We start from the raw sequence: 19089 nt of genomic DNA, 5'->3' as shown, positions 1-19089 counted from the left end.
TATTTCCATTTTTGTCATCAGTCCCACCTAATTATTATTTTTTTTTTTAAATAGTAAGGTTTGTAAATTTGTTTAAAAAAAACAATTTCATGATAAATTTGTGTTACATAAACAGCCACAGTTACATTGTTGTTTCAATGACCATGAATAAAGCACAGAAGGACAGACTCTTGGCCTGAAAGGCAGCTATTGTGTACAATAAAACATGCTATGTATGTTTCCATGGCAACATTTGTTTCCTACTCGTTTGTCTGAGGAATTATTATATTTATTATGTGAGAGCCACTAATTTGATTACTTAACATAAAAAAAACAACAACTGGAGTTGTTAATTATGTAGATTCATATTTCAATTACGTATGTAGGTTATATTTCTCTCCAAATGTAATAGCAGATACAAACAATGTGGTGAAATAATTAGTGTCTTTATTTCAAATAAAACAATAATTTGCCCAGCGTCACTTCCTTCAGAAGTTTTACATAGACTGTAGTATTATCGTCATGTCGACGGACACTCGATACAACAGGCTGCGGTACATTCTGCACATTCTTTGAGCTCTCACTCCGGCACAAGAAGAGAGGCCAACAACACAACTTTCCATCCAGCAAATCAGACATACAAGTCATGAAAAAGGTTTGTAAAAGGCACAGGTCTGTACATTCTGGAGATTAATATTGCTTTCATTGCTGCCAAGACATGAAATAATATTGTCATATGAACATCTATGCCTTTAGGCATAGATGTTCATTCATTAGTGTAGTTCAAATACAAAGACAAGGCTGGTTGGTTATTACTGATACTGAGTCTATTATCATTCGTCTGATGATTGGTTTTTGATTATCTCTTGGTTTTCATTTTACAAATACAACACAAACATCACAGGGATCAAAATCTCACAATATTATTATTATTAGAAGAGTTTGATTCTTGCATAATATTTTAAAATATGTGCACAGGCTACATAACAACCACGTGGAAGAAAACACTGCTGTACCTGCTGCTGTGTAATTCAAACTATATACAATACATAGCAGCTGTTTGCTTTTAGTTATTGCTGGTTTTCTAATTAATACCTCTTTGAAGCAAAGTTAGGCACGACATGTTTTTAAGGACTGGGCAACCAGCTGACATTCGCCTGTGGTGAGTTAAACGTGGGAGGAATGTTGTTAATGGCAAGCCAAAAGGATCAACAAAATAAAATAAAAAAATAATAAGACTACAGTGGTGGAGGGAAAAGCCAATGTGCCCTTGTTATATAAACAATCTTAATCGTGACTCATTAGATCATAAGTCATATGAGAGAAACATTACGGTCTCACCTCATTAAGATGATGCATGAGTATTTGGAATGGTTGTTTAAGGTTATGTATCATTCATCACACAGCAATAAGTTACACAAAGCCCGGCGTAAAGAGTAAAAAAGGCCAGATAATAGTTTAAAAAAAACAATAATTTTTATCCGCATCATTAGTACATTAAATAAAGCTCAACCCAAATTTCATCATGGTATATAAATCAAAATGTTGAATGCATTTTCATGTAACAAGTTTTTTTTTAAAGCAAATTCTAGTACCTTAGTGTCAAAACATTCATTTGCTCATATAAAGATGTTTTACTTGCTTGTTATTAAGTTTACTTCAGAGACAATTTTCCAGCATTCTCAAACTAATTTGACTCTGAAACTAAGAAAGTGCATCATGCTCTAAGACCTTCATCGAGACTGTGTCTCTCAGTACACACAGTGACAACAACAGGACAAACACACACACACAACAAACGGAACTGAGTCCTTCAGTGGGACTCCAGCTGCCGTTACCCTTATTCTGGCTTTAACTTCAGAGCTTGCAGGATGCCGGGTTGCTCGTCTATGACGCGGACCAGCAGGTTGTCGATGTACTCCTCGAGCTCAACGATCTTGGAGTCCTTGTTGGACAGGTCGGCCTGCTGCCTCACCACCAGTGTGATCAGCTCTTCCTGTGTCAGCTGAGTGAAAGGCCCACTTCCCACTGTGTCTGCCACCTGAAGGGAACGAGAAGAAGTGAATTCAGTATAATGCATTCTAACATACTGGTGAAAGAAAACATAGTGATTGATTGAAGTACATATTAACTGTTAAGAGACCTATGAGACAATACACTGCAGACGGCCTTTTTAGACATGTATGTGTTACCCTATAAATACACACATATTTAAAAGGGACAGCGTGTAGGATTGGCGACATCTAGTGGTATGGCCGCAGATTGTGGAGTACCCCCTCCGCTCACTTCTCCCTTTCCAAGACTGCGGTAATGTAAGCCGCCGAGTTTGAAACCGCGGTAACGCTGTTCGCCTCACTCAGAGGCCATCCTTACCACAATAACACTACTTCAGGAGCAACAGAAGTCAGACGGCAGCTGGTGGTACCACGGTTTTGCACTCTGCAGCTCACGTTACCACAGTTTCACAAGCGTGTCGGAGAACTACGGTGGCCTTCAGGTAACATAAATACATGAAAGTCCCTCTCTAGAACCAGTATTTGGTTTGTCCGTTCTGGGCTACTGTAGAAACATGGCGGAGCAACACGACGGACTCCGTGAAGAAGACCCGCTCCCTATGTAGATATGAAGGGCTCATTCTAAGCTAACGAAAACACAACAATTCTTAGTTTCAGGTGATTATACACTAATGAAAACATAGTGATGAATGTTATATTCCATCTCTGTAACAATTTGACAAAGATTCATATCCCCTGGTCTGTTTACTTGGTCAAAGCTGTCAGACACATCTTGTGACCTTCCTTAGCAGATTGAGTTTTGCTCGGCTTTTCACACCTGAGCAAAACTCCATCTGCTGAGTGGAAAAACGAGGCGAGTGGACCTTTTGATAAGAATTCTCTTTGTCAAACTGCTATTTCCGAGGTCAAAAGTTATCCTTTGAGCACAATATGTAACAATATTTTCAGAAATGACTGCCACAACATTTCAGACGTGAAAAAAAAAAACATTCTCTATGAAGCTGCCAGTAGTAACTGAAGTTATATTTTTTCATGAAGTTAATACCAGGACCATTTCTGAGGATTAGAGGGATAGTTTGTGTGTTTTGAAGTGGGGTTGTGTGAGGTGCCTATCCATAGACACGCCCCCTGTTTGAAAAAAAATTGAATTACTGGCATGGGAGCAAAGCAATGGGTCCTTTTCACAGCAGCCATTTGGACATGTAATTGCAGGGTAAACACACGTGTAATTGTTAAAATGAATTATGGTCCTGCTATATTTAGTGTCACGGCCATTCCAGTGAACCAGCATGCACAATACCAGAGCCCTGGCACACCTTAATGGGCCATGACCATAATTAATAGTATTAATTACACCTGTGGTTATATTAGAATATTTTCACCGCTTTATCTTGCTGTCAAGACAGCCCTATCCGACAAGTTTCACTTCGGTTCAGTGCCCCGTCGGAAAGGGTTCTCTGATGGCAAGAAAAAAAGCTGAAAATATTCTAAATATAGTGTACACTTAAATGCATATTGATTTTTTTTTGGTGGCTAAAACATGTTTTGCTGCTGCCACCCACAGTAGTGTATCGATTTGCTCCCATGCAGGTACTCCTGGCTGTTTCTCCAAGCTTGGGGCACAACGGCCACCATCTACTGTAGGTAATACACAGAGTATGGATAAGTAACGCATAAAACCCCGCTTCAAAACACCCAAACCATCCCTTTAACTCAAAAAAGGTTGACCCGTAAATGTGCGTAATGTAGATTATGTTGTAGGCTGAAAAGAGAGTTTATGTAATGTGTCCCAGAAATCCTCCTGAAGGAAAATCCAATTTGCTTCCTGCGAGGGGATTTGGTTCCAGTTTGTCATTTATGTACAAAGAAAAATTAGTACCTGAGTCTTCCCTGGTGTTCTCTCGCAGACCTTAATGTCTTTCACACCTGGGGGGCTGATGGGATATTGGTTATCTGTGTTCATGGGCTTCACAGGATGAGGCCTGTAAAGAGAGCAAATACATTAATATAAAGCCCTCAAAAGGATTACTGCAAGAAAGTACAACAATATGAACAAAAACGTCACAGAAAATAATAAAATATATATATAAGCAGGAGAAAAAGATCAAATCATTCCACTGTGATCCAAATGCAAAATTCAGAATTAAACTCAGAATGAGGATAGTCACCTCAAAATCACAAGCTTTTGAATTAGTCTCACCCAAGGTAAATCCCAACACCTTATCTGCCTCCCCATACAACAGCAGCAGCAGCAGCAGCCAGATGCCACAAGCAATGTCTAGATAAACAGTCCACAAATGCATTCTTTGTAAGTAGCCTGTTCAATCTCACCTGCGTGGAAAGGCTAGCCCATCTCCATTGCTACTCTGAGCACTGACAACATCAGTGGGTGAGACCCATGCTCGCAAAGGTGACTTCCCCCCAGATAAACCTCCTGCCAGAGGTGCTGGTTCCACTTCCTCCACAACTACCTGGAGGGGTTCTGCAAAAGTCACGGTAGGGCTAAAAGGTTCAGCTCCAAACTGATCCTCTCCTCCATAAAAGTTGCTTTGTGTTTTCGCATCAGCTGGAGGCTTCGGTGTGATGGACTCATTCCTGCCACCTCTTGCAGAGAGGCCTTTATAAGCTGTGGTTATGGTTGTTTCGGGTTCTTGTCGAGACTTGGAAGTCGTATTATCTGAGGGAGTTGTGAACGATACATTCATTTTTCGTCTCTGTGAATTCATTTTTTGGATAACAGGGCTGTCTTGCTCTGAATCTTCATCTTTTTTCATGTACTCACTGTCTTTGCCATTAAAATCAGCAAAAGGATCTGTCTGTTTCTCTTGACCAAAGATTGAATCAAGATCGCCTGGTGTCATTCCCCGATCTTCAACTTTCTGCTCTTTTTGTACACCGCCGGCAAAAAAGTCATCTGCTTCTTTGTTGGGCTTCAGCTGTGCCCATGGGTCTTTGGTGAGAAGCTCAGTGATGGGGAATGGGTCAAAATCAAAGTTCTCCTGTACTTGCCTGTCTTTTGTGTCCATGCTCCTCAAACTTGATGTTTGGATGTAACTGTTCATATATTTGTCTGGTGTCACAGCAGAATCTTCTTGCTGTGCTGGCTCTTTGCCACTAGCCTTCTGTCTGGGACTGGCTGTCGGTGCATCGTTGTTCTTAGTGATTTCTCTTTGATCATTTCTTGGTGTTGTTTCCAAGTCCGTTTGGCTTATTAGTCTGGGTGTGTGTGTTGCTGCAGGTGGAAGTAACGCCTTCCTTGCTCCATTCCTGGACATCCCTGAGAGACTGTCTCTGCTTGAAGATTGAAAGAAGTCTGCTGCTGATCGAAGGTATGGAGGTGTGACTGAATTAGGGGGAGCTGGGGCCGCAGATTTTTTTGATGAGATGGGTTTGGTCTCCTGAGGTTGTGTTTGATAATGCCTTATAGCAGGACTCTCCTGTTGGAGTGAAGTCCTCCCACGACTGGGTGCATTCTCCTCTGGGCCATCCACACTCATCTCTGCAGAGTCCCTGCTTTTCTGATTGACCTCAGCGATTATATGATCCCATCGAGTTTGCCCTTGCACTCCGTGTCTCTTCTGAGGAAACAGGGTTTCGTAATCAGGAAGTGGCAGAGACAGTTTTCTATTTGGCAGCGGCCCATCTATCTCCACGCTTGTAGGGCTCGTGGCCTCTTTGACTGGAACTCCATTTTGGGTCGCATATGATGGTTGCATGGGGGCTCTTCTCCACTTATCCGACATGGTGGGTGAAGATCCCGCAGATGACAAATCCTCTATGCTGCCACGAGGAGAACCAGACGGGCTTTGGATTGCGATTGCTGGAGCCAGGGACGAGTGGAGACTGGAGAAAGTATCGGGGGACTCAGATGGGACACTAGAAAGGGTGGACTCAGCTGAGGAAGGATACAGCTGACTGGGGGTTTGGCAGTCAGCAGGTTCAGACTCCAGAGATTGAGTAAATCTGCCAAGGAGTGAAAACAAAGGCCTACAGGTCAGTGTGACCATCACATCACCTAAAGTCATTTCCATCAATGTACAACCCGTCACCAATTTAACTAGCATCTCACATGTCAACAAAAACTATTAAATTCTCATCTACAACCTCACAGAATTTAACCCTTTGACTGTTCAATATCTCATCAGATCATCTAATAGTCACGTCACGTGTCTTTCGGTTACCATTTCTATTTTTAGCTGTGACTTGCTCAGAGTGAGACATTTTGACCGTTCAATATGAAAAGACTACAAATTCTGCTTTAAGATGATCCCACTTAGATTATACTAGGTATTCCAACATGGCATCAAAATGTAACAAAATATCAAACAACTTTAAATGCCTCGGCTATCTGCCATCTAACAAACATGTCTGAACAAGGTCTACTGTAACATCAACAAGAACAAGCACCTTACCATTATGACTCAAAAAGAAAAGATTCAGTCCACAAACAAGTATAAAAAAATAAAAAAACAAAATCCAATCACCCAAGACGTTCACAAGGAAAGAAACACTGTGGCTCAGTCAGTCCTTATGAGCTCTGCTCAGACCACAACCTGTTCCACAGAACCCTCAAAAACACTCCCAGATTCTCATCTGCATTGTGACCAAACTGGTCAAACTGGTCCATCGACAGTTTGATGGAAGTTTTGGTCATTCAAGACAGTCACAAGGTTGATTCAACAGAAACAAGGCGGAAGTTTCAGCATTGACCCAGATGGTGTAGGGTGAAACTTAAAGGTGCTCTATACGATACCCAGAACATTAATATAGCAGCAAACAACTATTTGCTATGTAAAGATCTAGAGGAGTAATGTCTACCTGAAAAGAGAATTAAGTCACTCTCCCTCTGTGTGTGCTGTAATCTGAGCTTCTCCTCGCTTTGTTGACGTCGCCCGCAGCTGCGTGCCCCACTGGTTAGCTCATGGCCGTCACTCTGCACTGCTGTCATACAGCGGTTACAGATGATAACGGCGCCTCGACCGACAGCGTCATTGCTGGAGCGTAGCACCCACCCTCTGGTTCCCTTCATCTTAACACTGTTAGCTCTGTCTGCAGTGATGCCTGTTTTCACTGTTAGCCACCGGCTCAGCTGTCGCCGTGTGGAGGCAATAGAAATGCTCCCAATTTTGCATTGAGCACCTTTAATAATCAAAGTGTTTTGGTTTTCTTAAATAACATTTGTGCCTCTTACTTGTACATGGACAACAAAGAAGAGAAAAAACTAATATTTTTTAGCTTTGCAATTAGTGTTAGGCCTTTTTGGGGTTAAATAAAATGCACATACCAACAAAGAGACGATAGTATGTGCAGTTACACCTGCATGCCTACTGATGGCAGCATTCAAATTCCAGTCACACGAGTCTAAGAATAGTGTGACTACAAACAAACAATAGCACCCACAGTCACATTGTTACGTAACATTAGTGCAGAGTAACTTGAGAGGAAGGCCTACCTGGGTTTGACTGCAGACACTTTAGCACTGCGGTTGAGGAAGGCCATGGCAGAGGGCATTTGTGTTTTACGGCTGAATTTCTGATCATCAGCTGGGCTTTCATCACTGCTAACTGGAGGGTCTGAGCTGAGGGGAATGTCCTCGAACGGCTTGGGGGAACGGGCAGAGATCAGTTCATCAGGATTTCCTAATTCGCTGAAAGGAGCCGTTGCGGGCAGCTCCTCCTTTTTCTCCTCTTTCTTCCTGATCATTCCAAACAGAGACGACAGCCTGTCGCTCATGGAGGCCTCCTCCTGTTGTTTCTGCTCCTCCGCTCTGCGGCGGTCCTCCTCCAGCCTCTGGTTTCCTGCTGCTTCCTCTTGCTTTCTCTTCTCTTCCTCCCTCCTTGCTTCATCCTCAAGGAAGCGTCTCTTCCTCTCCTGTTCCTCTTGTTGTCTTCGCTCATGTTCCTCCCGCAGTCTTTGGACCTCTACCCTGTGCTTCTCCTCGTCCTCCAGCCTCTTGGCCTCTGCTATGCGCCACTCTTCTGCCTGCTTTCTCTTCTCCTCCTCATCCTCTTGATGGTGCTGTTGCTCCAGTACTGCCCTATCTGTAGACTCATGCTGGTGGGAGGGGACATCTACACCGACTTCTTTGTATTTGCGGACATCCTCCACAGATCCTTGGCCTGAGCTGTTCAGACTGAGAGTGTCTCCACTGTTCTCCACTGGCTCTTTCTTCTCTGCGTACACATGGTTGCCGTTGATGCACGTCTTGTCAATGTCTTTCTGCTTGGAGCGACCCAGTAGGGAGAAGGCACCCAGAGACACCTTGCTGTCAGAGCTGCCTGTCCGCTTGTGTCCAAGGAATTTGAATTTCTTTTTAGCTGTGGGAGGACAGAGAAGGAAGCATGACGTTGTTGTTGACATGTAAAACACCATTATTTAACTTGCACTGTGCAGCAGAGGAAAGACAGGACTGTCAATATACAGCACACACAGAGTATAGAAAGAAGTTACCTTCAGGAGAGTCGACGTTGAGACCAGATGAGCGGCTGCCACTGAGAGATGAATTCTTCTCTGGAAGAGTCCCCAGTGTAGACATGGACTGTGAGATGTTACGCTGCAAGTTTGATTTGGGAGCAAAGAGGGTTTTGAGCTTAGATTTCTTCTTCACTCCTTCAGACTGATGTGATGTGATTGACTGTGTGTCAGCCTCTCCCTCGCTGTCTGTGAGGACAATGCTGACAGAGGGAACAATAGCCGAAGCAGAGTCAGAGAAGCCATCCTTTTTCTTCCCACGGACTTTGTCCTTCAGCTTGGACATGCGGGAGCGCGGTTTGTCCTGCACAGAAAGGTCCATCATGCTGGCTGACATGTTGTTTCTCAAAAACTGGATATCCAGCAGCACCTCCCCTCGCACCTTGTCCTCTTTTCCACTCTTGTCCACCAGCTTGAACCATCTGCAAACGACAGAAAAAAACGAACCAGATGTTTCAGATGGGATTTTTGCAAGATCATAGGAATTTCCTAAATGATAGGCTTTTTACATTTAAAACTTGGATGTGTTGTTCATTACACTGTTATAAATCCACATCTTATCAGGTTATTTAATTAAACCTTTAAGACTTATTTCCCCCAATACAAGAAAAAACATGGCAACGTTGGGAGACATTTCCACTTGACCTCAGTGTATTTCACCTTGTTTCAGATAATGGGAAAGAATAAGATAAATCACTGCCATACTATCAAGATTAATAGTACATGACTCTAAAACCTGTATGAAATAAGTTGATTTGTACGGACACTAGTTGAAAATAAATCAGTCCACGTGCAAATTAAATTGTAAGGAACGGTTTCTGATACAACTTTTTGTTATGTAAAATTTATTTTCTGATTAATTTCTGATTAATAGTTTAATTTATTAATCAAGCAAAATAATCACCTTTTTTCTGCATCTCAAATGTGATGATTTACTCCTTTGAGCTTTTTATATTTTTTTGTTGACATATACATTAACAGGTTAATTATTAGGTGTTAATGAATACATTGATAATAATAATAATAATTATTATTATTATTATAATTATTATTATTATTATTCTGTTGGTCGGACAAGAAGAAGCAAATGGAAGACATCACTGTTGGGAACTTTCACGCTTTTCTTTATTTTATTCTTTTTTTGTTACTTTATGAACTAAACAACTTATCGATTAATCAATATAGAAATATTGACAGATTAATCAGTAATGAAAATAATTATCAGTTGCAGCCCTACACTGCAAATGTAAGTCTGAGTCTATATGAATCTTATGTTCAACAGCTGTGTGCTCCTTTATACAGTAATTTAAGTTTGGGTTGGCCCTGGGCTCACTTAAGGTGTGGTTAAAGTAGGTTAAATGCAAGTTGAATATACAAAACAGTCATACTGTAAGTCAATCCCCTGGTTCCAATTAGCTCTGACCTCAAATGCAAATGTGTGTCTTGTTAAACCTGAGACTGATGGGTGTCATTAACTAGAGTACAGCTTGTTCCAGTTCCTGTTGGAAGCAACATGCCAGCCACAGAAAAAGCCTGACAATTACAGCTTTGTTTAGGCTCACCCCTCATGTCCTCTCTGTTGCACAGGATCAGCACTTATTGTCGGCAAGGGAAAGGGGGGAGTGTTCTGGAGAGCGCTTTTTAAAACCAGGCCGAAAACAAGCAATTAGAGCCATTCCATGCCGACACCATCTGCTTGCACAATTAAAGCCGTTCCCTTGCTATTATTAGATGTACTAATACTGTAGCAGAAAGTGCCCATTATGACAAACCTGTCCCTTTTAAACTCTTTTGTTCCACAGCAGAACCCTCCAACTGTGTCACCTTTTTTGGTAATTGGTAACACACATTTCTGTTCAGACTAGTTCACTTTTTCAAAACAAGGCAGTTCAAACTCAACTTAACCGACATGCAACAGTTAATGTAACATCCAAAATGCACTAAAGCACCACAAAAACACTAACAACAGGTTGCATTACAATATGTATCACTGTTGTCTTTGAAGTACAATTTATTTCTCCACAACAACAAAAAGAAGGTCACTTCTTTATTGCATGGATTGTGCTACCTTACAGTATGTCACAGAAATGAATAAGAAGTGCTGCAACATGCTACAGGAGGCTTTACTTGTATGCCATTTTTGCATACATACTTGTATAGGATAGCTACAGACGTAGATATACAACAGTGCTAGTCAACACTGCATTTGGCCATGAGTACTCATCCACATCGCACCTCTTGTAACCATCCCAGGCAATCTTCTGCAGATATGTCCAGACATCCATCATTCACTCCGTATTAGAGGATAATCTAGTCATGTGAATGGTGGTCATAAACTTTCCACCTCCATGAGGAAAATAATTCCTCTGTGGGGTTGAGGAATGGAGAATATGGGCTGTAAACAACTGTGGCCCAACAAATTACAAAACGTTCTCACTTGCCCCCTTTCCTCACCCGTCACATCTTTCACAGAGGTAATCAAGGAATAAAAATAAGCGCTCAAGTGTTTTATGTCCCCATTAGGAGTTAATGCATTGTCATTTTTATGTTTCTTAGATGTAGATGTAGCAGAATGTAGCACATTGCAGTGTGAAATGTAGTGTTATGTTAGGTTTTTAACGTAAATTTAACAGTTTTTATAATAGAATGTAAACGTGCAAAATGGACTGCAAATACAGAGAGATTTGGTGGTTGAGTTTGAGTGAGAAAACGCACAGTCATTTTGTGTCAAAGCGATGAAGTCATCCACAGTTTGGTCCACATCGACTTCTGTTGTGTTGACTGTGGGAAGAGTTTTGAAATAGTGAACTCCATATTGAGAAATGTGTGTTACCAACTGTAAAAAACTTTAACTTTAAAAGGTCACTGTGTGATTTCCTGTTTGATCATTTGGAAGAATATAATGCGGCCCTATTAAGGTTCAATCTAACCTTGTAAGACATAATCAGAGATATAGTGAAGATATATGTCACTGAATTTAAATAGAAAACATGCAGTGGCATTAACCAGACAGATATCAGCAGTTCATATGGAGTTTACTGCCTCAGCATTCATGTTAGTGTCATGTACTGCAGCAGACATCCAGGCAGGCTCTTCAGAGGATAATAGTCAGGAAACAAGCATGGGAGTGAACCTACATTCCTCAAACACTTTCAAACATGCAGGGAGGCGCTGTGTGCAGAACGTGATGTAATGAAAGTCACACTGAGCCTAATTCAAACATTTCTCATTTCCCACCCTAAACTGAGCGTGCCAAGTCAAACAATCGCTAACTAAGTCTCAGCACAAGGACAGACGTTCACGTTCTCAGGCCTATCAAGAGACCGCCGGTTGTTCTCATCTCGTCTGAGTCGATTACAGCAGGAAATGCGTAGCTGGCGCTACAGAGACAATGCAGTATTAGGGTTATTAAAAGGCTGACAGGGTGAACATGTTTTGTTCTGTTAGCATAGAAATACTAAGCCGTGCCCAACGCACACGCTCACTGGTCCTGCTGGACAGGTTCCCTCTGTTAACTGTCAAGGGCACTTCTCTTTACATGTCTAATGATTAACAGGAGAGACTGTATTTATCCTAGGAGTGTTTACCAGAGTGGCTTCCAAAAAAATAAAGAGGTCAAAACTATAAAACATATAGTAGATGCCTCCTAAATATTGGTTGAACACTCACTGACACAAACTGACACTTAATTGCATTTCAAAGGTTTTCAAGGATCATCAGGTAATAACATATCATTTTAAAAATCATCTTAAAGTCAATGCAGGAAAGTGAAGGCGATTCTCATGGAAATGAAATATGTCCGGATGGGAGATATTTTTAGCTCCACTCCTCTGCTCTTTGTTTACAAAATAAATATCTTGGCTCAAGTGTCTGAACAAAAATAAACCTGACTCTTCTGCAACAATTGTCCAATATTGTACCTCCAAATAGACTTGAAACAATAAATTGATTATCAGAAACCTAATCTGCAACTATTTTGATATGGATTAAATGTTTGTAAGGGGAAAAAGCCAAACATTCACTAGTAAGTATGAGGCTCTAAACTGTTATAATTTGAATATCTTTGGGTTTTGGACCATGGGTCGGACAAAACAAGTGATTTGAAGATGTAACCTTGGGCTTTAGGAAACTGTGACTGTGAAGAATGATCATTTTGCACAATTTTCTGGCATTTTCTAGACCAAACAAATAATAGAGTGATCAAGGAAATGAACGTTGGATTGATTAATTTTAAAATTATTATTACCACCTGAATGCAATATAAAACTAATCCTTTAGCCTAATTTGAATGCTAATTTGTTGGGCTACTGTAGAAACATGGCAGATATGAAACGATTCTTAGTTTCAGGTGATTATAAACTAATGAAAACATAGTAATGAATGAATATTCTATTGTATTTCTGCCAATAACTCCCACTACATCCTACACACTGGTCCTTTAATGTCTCATGATTTTGACAGTAAATGACTCCTATTCTCATTGAAACTCAAATACACGGCCCTATAACCTAATTTCATCTCGACTACACTCTATTGTGTCAGCAGCTCCCTGTCAGCAGGAAAACAAAGTCTTCGATGTCACACCCTGTATCAGCAGGACAGGATAGTAATCTAACACCACAAGCTTCAAGGCGAAAACAGCGACATCCAATACCCTGCATACTGGATCTGAAAGGAGATAGAGGGAGTGAGCCAAGCAGGGAGAGTGAAGGAGCTCAGACTCGGAAAAGAAAGCGTAAGGAATGTTCTTTGCCATTAAAACCTTACTGCGCAAACACGAGATAACATATCAGATATGACGGTGCAATTAAGTGAATGAGGTCATACTAGCGCTGTATCAAAGCTGCCCTTTAGTTGAGTGATAACTGGGAACTAACAACCACCACCTCACTTAGTCTTTACCAAAGGTCACATTTGGAAGTCAGAGGATTAAACCATCTTTATTTTTAAAATGGCCCTTACATAAAAGGGTGTGTATACCCCAATTTAACACCAATTCAATGTTTTATTTTGACTGCTGTGTCACACCCATGTTACACCCATGCTACGTCAAAACCACACGTCATCTGTAACACATTTGGGTGTGAGCAGATGCATCTGTAAGCTAGTAAATAGCCCCGAGGAATGTGCTACATTAACAGCAGAACTGTGAGATCGATGCCAGGGAGCTGGCAATGACAGTGTTGGCTTCACACCAATTTATGAAGGGAAAGTCTCAGCCAAACGTTAAAGTTGGTAACAACAGAGAGAGAGCAGACAGAGGGAAGAGCTGAGATTACATTTATCTTGGTCTGTTTTCCAACCAGCTCCATAGTTTTCTGTTTATCCTCTCAGACACTGATAAGAGGAGGGAGGGGAGAGAGGTTCTATGACACTGTTAACTTTTTAAGATTAATAGCTTGTGTGTTTTTTTTTTCCATTTCGTGACCTGTTTAAACGTGTCCTGTATTTAAAAATGTATACACAAAAGGTGTCATGGAAAGACTGCATCGTTCTCTGTCTCTAAAACTAGACTTGACCTGATTAGATGGCCAACATAAACTCAAGGACGAATGGCTAATTCACTGCTAGGTTTCACAATTTACGCAAATGTGCAAATCAGGGAATGCTCTAAAATGATTGTCTCTCAATTGATTTGATCAGAGACACTTTTTCGTTAACTTATAAACATCTAAAGGAGGTTTTTTTTGTGTGTAAAAGGAGAACAGCTAAAATGTGCCACATTTAAATATGTTTTTATTGATGACAAATTCAAAGATTGATTGGCTGTCTCAGGTGATAAATACATAAAGACAAAGCCAATAAAAATCACGATCAGGTAGGTGTTAGCCACAGCAGCTTTGTTACTGCTTTTTAAAAGGAAGTTTAATAAATATAATGTGAAAGGAGTGTGATATTCAAACATTTTTAAGATAAATTTGCCAAGATATATTCATCCCACTAAACTCGACCCTATTTTTCGTCTTCAGAAACGAGCATTAATGATTATTAACTGTATTCATCAAACTCATTTATCTCAACCTTTGTTTTTCCAGTCTGGCATCCTCAGTGTTTATCAAGTTAACCGACTTCAGATCGCTTTATTTGTGTACAGCTCTTTGAACAGGTCCCTTCCCTCATATTTCTATGAACTGTATTCCTATAATCAACAATTCCACAATTATTTGACTCGAAATAACTCCAAACTCAGACCTCTTATGTGTCGAACATCTCAGTTACAGTTTGGTTTAATTTACCGAGTTTCAGTGATATGGAACGCTCTGCCATCTCATATTTTAAAGTTGGCACCAGAACAATTTAAGAAAGCCTTTAAAAAGGTTTGTTTTTATCTCCCCAACATTTTCCTTATGGATTATCACTGTAAAGTGCTTACTGATAATGAGTTTTTATTGATGATATACTAGTGTCAACCTTAATTCTATTTCACAACTTTGTCTATTTACATATATGGATGTCTGCTAGTGTGTGTAATCGTATCTTTTTTTTCTTCTCTCTCTCTCTTAACCGTCCTTTTTAATATTTTATTCTCTTTTTCAAATTAATTAAGGTATGCACTGGAGAGTGCCCTGATCAAGAGCCCTAAAGTCATACATTATTAAAGTAAGTGGAATTAGACTAAGTATGTGGATTTTCATTCTGTAAAGTTTGCAGAGACTTTCTGGGGTGATGCTGCACTAAAAATAAACTGGAATTAAGGTTGAGGAGAGGAAAATTAAGAAAACATCTACTTTGTTTGTCTGAACTAGTGGATACCTTTGTGTAACTCATAAGTACTATATCAAATAATAATAATAAACCCAGGGAAATCCCCTCAGAAAGGAGGACGGTCTGCAGGACAGATAATAATGCACACAGAGCACTTTCATAGACTAAGCTACTGGAGTTACCCTGCACTATATTAATTTTTAACAGTCTCTTCTGCACTATATTCACTTTTTTAATAGTCGTGTATCACAGCTGTTACCCTGCACTATATTCAGTTTTAACAGTTTTCTTCATCTCCTTGTATTTTTATATCTGGTATATTTTTTTGTACTTTGCACTACTAACTTTTTTACTGCCTTTTTACTAACATGTTTTGCACTATGGAACTGTGATGCTGGAAACTTGAATTTCCCTCGGGATTAATAAAGTTACTATCTATCTATCTATCTATTATTAAAGTAAGTGGAATTAGACTGAGTATGTGGATTTTTCTGTAAAGTTTGCAGAGACTTTCTGGGGTGATGCTGCGTTATAAATAAACTGTAACTAAGGTTGAAGTGAGGAAAAATAAGATGCTTTGTTTGTCTGAACTAGTGGATACCTTTGTGTGACTCATAAGTACTATATAAAATAATAATAATAAACCAAAGGAAAACACCTAAATGAGTTCCCAGCATTGTGTGAAACAGTGTTAAGTAATGTTATATGAGTGAGTTTGAAACAGCAGCAGTAGTCACTTACTCAGTCTTTTTGCGAGGATCGTTGAAATTCCAAATGAATATCAATAACACCCAGGGATGTGGTAGAGGATGAACCAACCTAGTGTTTGTTTACCTGCCTATTTAATTTCAGCTTGCTGTTTGACCATGTTAAGTTGACTGAATCCATTAAAGTTTTATGATGTAGATTCAAGATTCAAGATGTTTATTGTCACGCCGGTTATACAAGTACAATCTTGTGAAATGCTTTTTGCTTGGAAGCTCCATTAAAAATAATAAGTTATATTACAATTATAAAAGGAAATACTTTGTAGAAGGCATATTAAGAACATATACATATCAGGAAGTATGAATGTACATATATAAGAAGTATGAATGTACATATATAAGAAATACTTTGTACAAGGCATATTAAGCCTAAAGTCATACATTATTAAAGTAAGTGGACTTAGACGTAGAAGTATGTGGATTTTTCTGTAAAGTTTGCAGAGACTTTCTGGGGTGATGCTGCACTAAAAATAAACTGGAATTAAGGTTGAAGAGAGGAAAAAATAAGAGGCTTTGTTTGTCTGAACTAGTGGATACCTTTGTGTAACTCATAAGTACTATATAAAACATCTAAATGAGTTCCCAGCATTTTGTGAAACAGTGTAAGTTATATGTTATATGAGTGAGTTTGAAACAGCAGCAGTAGTCACTTACTCAGTCTTCTTGTGAAACAGTGTAAGTCATGTTATGATGATGCTGCACTATAAATAAACTTAAGGTTGAAGAGGGGAGAAATACTATAAAGTACTATATAAAATAATAATAATAAACCCAGGGAAAACATCTAATACAGTGTAAGTTATGTCATGTGTGAGTTTGAGACAGTCACTTACTCAGTCTTCTTGTGAAACAGTGTTAAGTTATAAGCTCAGAGTGAGTTTGAAACAGCAGTATTCACTTACTCAGTCTTCTTGCGGAGGTCGTTGTCGTGCTGCTCCAGCAGGTTGACCACAGCCTGACCCAGGAACTTGTCGAGCCCCACATGAGCCCGGTGCATCACGATGATGTACAGCGTGCAGCGGTCCCCGTTTCCCGGGTGGAAGAGCGGCAGGTCGAAGGAAGCCTCTTCTTTCCACACCGGGTCGAGACACTTCTCCGACACCGAGGTGGAGAACTTGTCTTTGGCCACCTGCATGATGGCGTAGGCGTCGTTGGTGCCATTCTTGCCCTTTGGTCGCAGGTTGCGAGCCTGGTGAACCGTTACCTGGACGCTGGTAGGGAACCACTGCTGGCTCTGGTCGGCCAGAGACATCACGGGAAGTTGAATAGTCTTATTAGATAGCTTACTACTTGTTCCTGAACTTAGTTTGTCACCTTCTCCGTCCTCTGTGGCTGCTCGGTTCAGGTTACCTCCTAGCTTGACTTCACTTCAGGAAGCTCAGGTTGAAGTACTCCTCCCTCCTCTTCTTCGTAGATATGAGTTGATTTAACACTTTTAAAACCAACTTAACGTTACAACTAGCCTGTGTAACCAGTCCAGGATCATAACCGAGGTGCGACTAACTCCTTTAAGAGGCTTTAATAGAAACAGTTGCCTTGTTTTGTGCCTCTCTGTTTGTCTGCTACGTGAAAACACTTCCCTGATGTTAGGAGGTCCCGCCCATACTCTTCATACTGCTCTCTGATTGGTTGATAGTTCTATCAGGCTTTTTAAAGGTCGTCAGTGATTGGACGGTGGAGGAGGAGGAGGAGGAGGAGGAGGAGGGCGTTGAGACGTCCGGACTATTAAAATAATATAAAAAAATATATATATATACCATATAAAAGTAATATGAAATAATAATAATAACAGTAATAATAATAATAATAATAATGATAATAATAATAATAATAATAATAATAATAATAATAATAATAATAATAATATATAAATAATATATAATAAATAATATAATATAATAATATAAAAAATAATATAATAATAATAATAATATATAAATAATATATAATAAATAATATAAGAATAATATATAATAATATAAAAAATAATATAATAATAATAATAATAATATATAAATAATATATAATAAATAATATAAGAATAATATATAATAATATAAAAAATAATATACTAATAATAATAATAATATAACAAATAATATGATAAATAATATAATAATATATGATAATATGATAATAATATTAAAAAAATATATGATAATAATATAAAAAATAATATAATAATAATAATATAAAAAATAATATAATAACTAATATAATAATAATAATATACAAAAATAATATAATACATAATATAATAATGTATAAAAAATATATAATAATAATATAAAAACATTATATAAATAAGTAGAAGTCAGCCACTGATCAGAAATCAGTTTACTTCATATGTAATTTCAGGAAATTAAATTACAATAGGCAAATAAGGTAGATATGCAAGTATAATCTTATCTGGACTATCTGGACTATCTGTATCTATCTGCACTACCTGCAACATCCTCTTCTAACTTCTGGTGCACTTTAAACTTTAAACTTACTTTACGCTACATCCCATATACCATTTTATACATATTACATCTATTTATTGTACTCTACATTTTTTATTGACGGACGGTACACGTTATCTCCATTCACTATGTTCATTCACTATGTATATTCTGTATTTCTATTTATTGTTTTAGAATCTTTTTGTACACCTGTACCTCTGTACCTGCGCTTTGCTGCTTTGACACCTGAATTTCCCCCCGGGGATTAATAAAGGTTCATCTTATCTTATAAAAACGTCCTTTTCCTTATTAAGAGGAATGTTTTGGTGCACCAGAACTGCTAATATGATAGTGTTGTTTGCTTGCAGAAGCTCAAGGAACAGCATGTTCAGGGAGGGACTGATGAAATTAATGTCAGATGGCCTAATTGTGAAGCTATGAATGTGCTGAGACATCCAGAACAGAGCAGGATGAAATCTCTTTATCTTTTATCGCTCACTAACATCTTAGTATCCACGACTTTATCTGTGCAAATTGATTTCAAGCAATATTCCTTTAATAGTTGATCATGACTGGGGCTGAAGTTAAGACAATAATATTTCACATCACCACATTTTCATGGGTTCTTGTAGGCTTGTGTAATGTGAAGAAGTAGCCTACACTCCACGGATTGAATGTTTCAGTAGAATAACATGCAGCTATAATTAG

At 39.1% G+C, this 19089-nt stretch overlaps 1 protein-coding gene across 2 annotated transcripts; it reads right to left on the bottom strand.

Moving 5' to 3' along the window:
* Nucleotides 1–407: 407 nt before the first annotated feature.
* On the bottom strand, nucleotides 408–17545 carry rab11fip1a (RAB11 family interacting protein 1 (class I) a). Of its 2 annotated transcripts, XM_074638404.1 has the most exons (6): nucleotides 16840–17378; nucleotides 8445–8887; nucleotides 7447–8311; nucleotides 4326–5957; nucleotides 3874–3976; nucleotides 408–2020 (listed from the first exon to the last, which is right to left on the bottom strand). In XM_074638404.1, exons 1-6 carry the CDS (start codon nucleotides 17187–17189, stop codon nucleotides 1820–1822), a joined length of 3594 nt encoding a protein of 1197 aa, XP_074494505.1. In that variant the 5' UTR covers nucleotides 17190–17378; the 3' UTR covers nucleotides 408–1819. The 2 variants fall into 2 exon arrangements, with proteins under 2 accessions (XP_074494505.1, XP_074494504.1); XM_074638403.1 differs by lacking the exon at nucleotides 4326–5957 and having other exon boundaries at nucleotides 16840–17545.
* Nucleotides 17546–19089: the final 1544 nt, after the last annotated feature.

This window comes from Sebastes fasciatus, chromosome 6 (genome assembly GCF_043250625.1).
Source record: "Sebastes fasciatus isolate fSebFas1 chromosome 6, fSebFas1.pri, whole genome shotgun sequence".
NCBI classification, from domain to species: domain Eukaryota; kingdom Metazoa; phylum Chordata; class Actinopteri; order Perciformes; family Sebastidae; genus Sebastes; species Sebastes fasciatus.
Note: the sequence above shows the minus strand (reverse complement) of the source record. Positions and strands in the feature narration are given on the sequence as shown.

Coding starts and splice junctions, on each gene's coding strand:
- rab11fip1a (XM_074638404.1), bottom strand. CDS start 17,189: ATGTCTCTGGCCGACCAGAGCCAGCAGTGGTTCCCTACCAGCGTCCAG. Junction 8,888..16,839: donor GACCTCCGCAAGAAGACTGA/GTAAGTGAATAC, acceptor TGTCGTTTGCAG/ATGGTTCAAGCTGGTGGACA. Junction 5,958..7,446: donor GTGTCTGCAGTCAAACCCAG/GTAGGCCTTCCT, acceptor ACTCCTTGGCAG/ATTTACTCAATCTCTGGAGT.